General features: G+C 71.0%; 2 protein-coding genes across 2 annotated transcripts in view; both read right to left on the bottom strand.

Moving 5' to 3' along the window:
• The window catches only part of CHLNCDRAFT_36222 (hypothetical protein), a 5,320-nt gene extending 1,702 nt beyond the window's left edge, over positions 1 to 3,618 (bottom strand). The window contains exons 1-8 of the mRNA XM_005845923.1: positions 3,206 to 3,618; positions 2,997 to 3,071; positions 2,404 to 2,511; positions 1,784 to 1,903; positions 1,335 to 1,490; positions 874 to 989; positions 444 to 534; positions 29 to 177 (exon numbers count right to left, since the gene is read on the bottom strand). Of these exons, the coding sequence (XP_005845985.1) occupies positions 29 to 177; positions 444 to 534; positions 874 to 989; positions 1,335 to 1,490; positions 1,784 to 1,903; positions 2,404 to 2,511; positions 2,997 to 3,071; positions 3,206 to 3,553 (1,163 nt within the window). The 5' untranslated portion in view covers positions 3,554 to 3,618. The remainder of the gene's footprint in view (positions 1 to 28; positions 178 to 443; positions 535 to 873; positions 990 to 1,334; positions 1,491 to 1,783; positions 1,904 to 2,403; positions 2,512 to 2,996; positions 3,072 to 3,205) is intronic.
• Positions 3,619 to 4,418: 800 nt separating this feature from the next.
• On the bottom strand, positions 4,419 to 6,107 carry CHLNCDRAFT_25204 (hypothetical protein; the record flags this gene model as incomplete). The annotated part of the gene is made up of 5 exons (XM_005845922.1): positions 4,419 to 4,569; positions 4,842 to 4,980; positions 5,250 to 5,400; positions 5,628 to 5,723; positions 6,042 to 6,107. Coding segments are annotated over 5 exons (603 nt in total), but the record flags the coding sequence as incomplete, so codon positions are not given.
• Between the last annotated feature and the right edge of the window lie 444 nt (positions 6,108 to 6,551).

Raw genomic sequence — 6,551 nt, 5'->3', positions numbered from 1 at the left:
CACCACACACACACACACGCACACGCACCTGCGGTAGTGGCGCATGATGCCCTCCTTGATGGCGGGGAAGGCGGACATGGGGTCGGTGTGGGCCGCGCCCAGCGGCTCCGGGATCTTCTCGTCCATCACGCCAAAGCGCACGAGGTCGTCGGGTGTGATGCGGAGCGCTTCGGTGGCCTGGGTGGGTGTGGGGTGGGTGTGGGGGGTGTGGGAGGAGGCGGGAGGAGCAGGGAGGAGGTGGGAGGCGGGAGGGAGGAGGTGGGAGGGCTCGAGCCGGGGCAGGAGCGGGGGCCGCCAGCCGCCGCGCAGGCCCCACCGGCCCCCGCCCCGCAGCCTAGCAGCAGAAAGCAGCCCTTCCCGCTTCTTCCCCAGCCAGCACACCCAGCCAACCCAAGCCCGCCGCCCCACCCCGCCCCGCCCCGCCCCACCCCACCCCCACGCACCGTGCCCGCCTTGTCGCGGCTCTTCCACAGGATGGCTGCGCAGGCCTCGGGGGAGGCCACATAGTAGACGCTGTTCTCCATGATGAGGTTCCTGTGGGGAGGAAAGCGGGGAGAACGGGGGAGGAAAGAACGTGAGAAAGTTGGAGGAAAGCATGAGGGCAGGATGGGGAAAGGAAGAGGGAGAAGAAAGGGGGAAGCAGCGGAGGGAAGCAGGGAGGCTGCTTGGGCGGCGTTGGGGAGCGCGGGCGGCCAGAGGCGCCGGCGCAGGCGCCGGCTGCGCCGGGGACGCCTCCCCTGCGCCGCGCACCGCACCCACACAGCCAGCCAGGCGGCCACGGGCCGCGGCGCAGCGCAGAGTACATGCTGACGGCCAGCACACAGCAGAAAGCGAACCGCAGAGGGCGCCGGGCGGGCCCGCGTGCGCGCTCACTTGTTGGCGCAGCCGATGGCCAGCGCGCCGCCGGAGCCGCCCTCGCCAATCACCACAGAAATGATGGGCACCCTGAACCCAAACATCTCCCGCAGGTTCACTGCGATCGCCTCGCCCTGCGGAGGAGGCAGGAGGCAGGGCAGGCAGGGGGCGGCGCGTGAGCGAGGGACGGCGGCGGCGAGGCAGGCCGGCAGGCAAGGAGGCAGGCAGGCAGGACCGCAGGAGGGAGGGCCGCGGCGGACGGCAGGCTGGCAGGCACGGGCGGCTGCCTGCCCCGCCACCCCTCCCCCCCCCCGCGCAGCTCCCCACGCCTTTCCTCCACACCGCCGCTGCCGCCGCCGCCGCCGCACCGCCGCGGGGCCGCCCACGCCAATGAGACCAACACCGTCTGCCACAGGCGAGCTCCCCCTGGGGCTCCCCCCCTAGAGTCAGGAGCGCCCCCCGGTGCCCCTGCCGCGCACCTGTCCCAGCTCCTCAGCCGCTTTGCCGGCGTACGCGCCCGGGGTGTCGACAAAGGTGACGATGGGGAAGCCAAACTTGTCGGCGTGGCGCATGAAGCGCAGCGCCTTGCGGTACCCGTTGGGCTGCGGCATGCCAAAGTTGCGGTAGATGTTCTCCTGCGGAGGGGAAGCAAGAAAGGAAGAAAGGAGGGGAGAGGCGGGCGCACAGAGCGGCAGCAGTTGACAGTTGAGGCACGGCTGCGTGTGCGTGTGTGCGCGTGTGCGCGAGTGCATGTGCATGGTCTGCAGTGGGAGCACCCCCCGCTCCTCCGCCTCCCACCCCGCCGCTGCGCCAGCCCCAGGGCAGACGCCCGGCTGCAGCTGACAGCGAGGCGACAGGATGGCGGCCCAGGGGAGGCGCCCCAGCCCCCGCCGGCCCTGCCGCCCGTCCCGCCGCCAGCAGCCCTCACCTTGGTGTTGCGCCCCTTCTGGTGGCCGATGAACATGAAGGAGATTCCGTCCATGGAGGCCAGCCCGCACACCATGGCAGGGTCGTCCAGCCCGCCGCGGTCGCCGTGCAACTCCACAAACTGGGGGGGCAGGGCGGGGGCAGGGCGGGGGCAGGGGCGGGGCAGGGGAGAGGCTCGGGAGAGGCTGGGCACAGCGGCAGACGGGCGGCGAGGCGAGCGGCAGAGAGGCAGAGAGGCTCGGCGTGGGGGCCAGCCCTCATGCTGGCGCGCTCCCCAGGGCGAGGCTTGGAGCTGCCCTCGCGGGTGGTGCGGTCCCCCATTCGAGGCGAGGCTCTGCAGCCGCGCCGCGAGCTGCGCCGAGGGCTGCCCCCAAGGCGCAGGCCCGCCCGCAGGGGCTGAACCGCTGCTGGCGCCAGCCCGCTCCCCCAGCGTTGCATCCCGCCGCCCGCTGGTGAGCGTGCGCACAGCCGGGGGGGAGCAAGCGCGCGACAGCACACGCATCTGCCGAGCGCCAAGGCATGCGAAGGCACGCAGCCCTGCTGCGAGGCAGCAGCCGCTGGCGCAGGCCGGACCACAGGAGCCAGGAAAGGCAGCAGCAGCAGCAGCAGGTGTGGCCCCACCTTCTCGGAGATGTTGAGGGCGATGTCCAGGAAGGTGGGGCGGTTGGGGTGGCGCGCCACTTGCAGCCTCTGGATGGGCGTCAGCCGGTTGTACGTGTCCTTGCGCAGCTGCGGGCGGGCAGGAGGGGTGCGCGGCCGCAGCAGGCAGGCAGCAGATGATCAGGCGCAGGCAGGCAGGCAGGCAGGCAGGCAGGCAGGCAGGCAGGCAGGAATGGGACGGGCAGCAGAGGCAGCAGAGGTGGGCGGCAGGCGGCAGGCGCAGGCGGGCGTGGAGGGGCCCAGCCGCAAGCTGTCGGCGCACTACGATGCTCGCGCAGCACGCGGGCAGCGGGCGGGCGAGCTGGTCTGGTGCCCCTGAAGTGCGGTCCCGCCCGATGGCGCATGGTAGCAGCACACCACATGGGCAGGGCGCATGCACGAGGCCCCCAGGCAGCCGCTGCACTCTCCCCCCCTCAGCCTCGCGGGCCAAGCATTTAGACGGTCTAGCGCCCCCCGGACGCGGCACCCGCAACTGCCGCGGCCAGCGCTGCTGGCGCGCCAACAACCGCGGCACTTCTCACCCCAGCCTCCACCCAGCACGTGCCCACACCCACCTGCTTGGCCCGCTCCTCCAGCTCCTTGATCTGGTTGCTGACATCCACTCCATTCTCCTCCGCTACTTGCCGCACCTGCACCGCGCATCAGCAGGGCCCGCGCAAGCAGGCCAGCACGCACGAGTCGACGCAGCGGCGGCGGCGAGCGGGTGGGCGGCGGCGGCGGCATGTGTGGTAGGGCTCCGCGGAGCGGCCCCTGCCCCGCTCACCTCCCTGATGCGGTTGTCCAGCTCCACAAGCGGCTTCTCAAAGTCCAGCACGGTCGTGTTGGACGCCTTCTCCTTGACTGGCCCGAAGCGTGACAGAATGGACTGCAGCCACTCCCTGCCGCCCTGGCGCTGGTCCCGGGGCTTCGGAACATCCGGCGGGTCGCCCGCCTTGCCCTTTGCGCGCACCACAACGCTCAAAGGGCGCCTGGAAGCGATTGATCGCCCCGCCCGCAGCTGCTGGGGACGGGCATTGGCGCGTCCAAGGCCTGCGGGCTGCTTCCTGAGGCTGCTGCAGGGGCTGGGACGGCTGCAGGAGGCTGCCAGGAGCGTGGAGGCCGCCGCAGACATGGTCCGCTGCGGGTGTCGGGAGGGCGCTAGGAGCGGCGAGAGGCCCAGTGCAGTCGCCCGAGTTCCGATGGGGAGGCGGAGTGCCCGGGCCCACTGTTCTGAGGGCCTGCGGCCAACGTGGCCAGGGATTGGGAAGGCTTCCTCCATGCCCACTGCCTCCCATCCCCGCATTTGCTAGCTGTGATGGCCTCCCAGTGATCGAAGCTACCCACATCGGCATGGCGGAGGATGGGAAGAGGGGTGAAGCAGCGGCGCTGCCAGCGGCGGCGGGCCGCCCCTCTGGTTGGTTGCTGCCCCTGGCTTGCAGGTGCTCATCGAAGGCTGCTGCTGATGCGGCACTGCTTGTTGACACCACAGGCATGCCAGCCAGCTGCGCCTTCACCCCAATTGGACGGGTACACGTTGATAGCCGCGCCGCTCCCCCGGCGGCACCGTCACCCGCAGACCCTGCACCCTCTCCGGCTGAGGCACAGTTAAATGTGGGGTCGCTCATTTTGGATAGCCCGGAAACAGGAAGAGGACGGGGGGAGTGAGTGCTAGCACGCTGAGTCAAATACTACGGAAGCAAAATTGGGCGGGCGTGGCGGGCGGACTCCGCCGCAGCACGCTGGAAGAAGCGGCAGCTTGGGAGCAAGGAGCTAGCCCCAGGGAACCGAGGCGGGAGACGCGAACAAATGTGGACAGGCATAGCGGAGGATTTGTGTCAGATGGGTCAAAACACGCAGAGGACAAAAAAGAGCCGGTTCAAAATCAGGTTCTGCATTGCGTGTGGGCCGTTTTTCCCAGCACGCGCCGCCATCCCCGCCGCCGGGGCGAGCGGGTGCTGCGGCAGGCAGCGGCGATCGCCGGTGCCTGCGCTACCGCCTCAGATCTCCTGCAGGTACTGCTTGCTGGTCTTGTAGTACTCCCCCTCGCTCTTCACCTTCCTGGCCTGCCGCGCCTCGAACAGCGCCCGGTTGGCCATGATGCGCTCGATGAGCTTAGCTGAGGTCATCGTGTCGGGAGAGTCCAGCCGCCTGCGGGCCGGGGGCGGACACACACACACATCAGGGCAGCAGCATGGTGGGAAGGGCGAGGAGAGAGGAGCGGCACGGAGCAGAGCAGGGGAGGGGAGGGGGAGGGGGGGATGCGCGGGAATAGACGAGACGGTGCCTGGCCAGCGGCAAGGCGCAGTGCACCCGCACACGCGGGTCGCTCACTGCGCCTGCCCCAGGCCTCCCGGCCTGCCTCCTGGTGCACGCCGCGCCAGACGACCCCGGAGCGCCCCAGCTTGCAGCGGCGCACTCACTGGAAGATGCCGCGCTCCTGCGGTACCGCGTACCGCTGCCGCTCGCTGTCGCGGCTGCACGTCTCGTGCACGGTACCGGTGACCACCAGCGAGATGTTGAAGGTGGTCAGCAGGTCCTCGGCAATCTCCATGGGTGCGCCTGCGGTACGGTACAGGGCGGCACAATGCGGTACGCACACACTGTGAACGCGGCGGTGCATGCGGCGCTGCAGGCTGCTGACGTGCAGGCTTCGGATGTGCTGCGCAGCCCATCGGGACCCCCGGCGGCAGCCAACCACCCTGGGGCACCACCACGACGCACCCTCCACCAGGCCCGCCAATCCAGCTCTGGAAGCAGCGGCCCCCAGCCGCCCTCTCCTGTCCGGCCCACCTCCCCTCCCCTCCCCCTGGGCCCGCCCCGCCACCCACCTATGACCACCTCGTCCACGTATCGGCAGCTCAGCACGCTCAGCGCGCGCTCGTGCAGGGTCATGATGGGCAGGTGCGGGCCCCGCCGCTCGCACACATCCTCATCCGTGTGCACCCCCACCAGCAGGAAGTCGCCCGCCTGCTTGGCCTTCTGCGCTCGGGGCAGGCGCGCGGCGCGGCGTGCGGTTCCGGTACATGCTGGTGGAGCCAGAAAGGGGCGCAGCGCAGGCGCGGGCTGCTGGCGCTAGGTCGCCGAGCCCTGGCACGCCGCGCCCTTTTGCGCAGCCCTGTCCGCCTCCGCAGCGGCTGCAAAACACAGGGCACGCGCCCCAGGGTGGTTTACGCTCGCCCCGCGTGGTGTGGAAAGCGTGGGATCACCTTCAGGATCTCAACGTGCCCCACATGGAACAGGTCAAAGGCGCCGTCGATGTACACGATGCGCGCGCCCAGCGGCGCGCTCTTGCCGCTGGAGAACTGCAGGGGTGCGCAGCGGGCAGGGCGGGCGGGCAGGTGGGCAGGCAGAGGGGCAGGTGAGCATGGGCGGATCGGCAGGCAGGGCCCAGGCAGACTGGCCCAGGCGCACTGGGCGCAGCACTGGGCATGACGGGCGGCGGCCCAGCCCGGCCCCAAACGCCGCACCGCCGCGGGCGGCTACCCCGCTCGAGCTGCGTGGCGCGTCACGGACGCTACGCACGGCAGCCGGCCAAACACAAGAGCGCCGCACAAGCACAGCGGCTGCACGGGCGCAGCTGCAGCTGCAGCAGGCAGCACCAGCACCAGCACCAGCGGCACCTGCACGATGCGGCGGGAGGTGGGCATGAAGCGCGACACGGTGACGTGGCGCGAGGTGGACGCGGAGCGGCGCGGTGTCTCGCCGTCGGCCTCGCCGTCGGCCGAGTCGCTGTCTGCGGGCGAAAGAGGGAGGGAGGGAGGGAGGTGAGCGGGCAGCAGGTGGGGAGGGAGCGAGTGGCGGAGGGGGGCAGGCAGGAGGGGAGGCAGACCGATGGGAGGCAACCAGGCGAGCGCAGCATGCACAGCACACCCAAGGCCCGTCACGGCCACACGCCGTCACCACAAGAGCACCCCGCCGCAGGGCGCACGCCACCCCCACCCGCCCCACCCGTGTCTCCGTTGCCCATGCTGAACTCGAGCGTCAGCCGCTCCTTGTCCGCCTGCGAGAAGCGCGCGTTGTCGCGGCTGCACATCAGCATGCGCCCCACGATGTCGGTGGTGCTCACGCCCTCGGTGCGCTTGATCTGCGCGGGGGGGGGGGGGGGGGGGGGGGGGTGGGAGGGGACGGGG

Source organism: Chlorella variabilis (genome assembly GCF_000147415.1).
Source record: "Chlorella variabilis unplaced genomic scaffold CHLNCscaffold_15, whole genome shotgun sequence".
Taxonomy (NCBI): Eukaryota; Viridiplantae; Chlorophyta; class Trebouxiophyceae; order Chlorellales; family Chlorellaceae; genus Chlorella; species Chlorella variabilis.
Note: the sequence above shows the minus strand (reverse complement) of the source record. Positions and strands in the feature narration are given on the sequence as shown.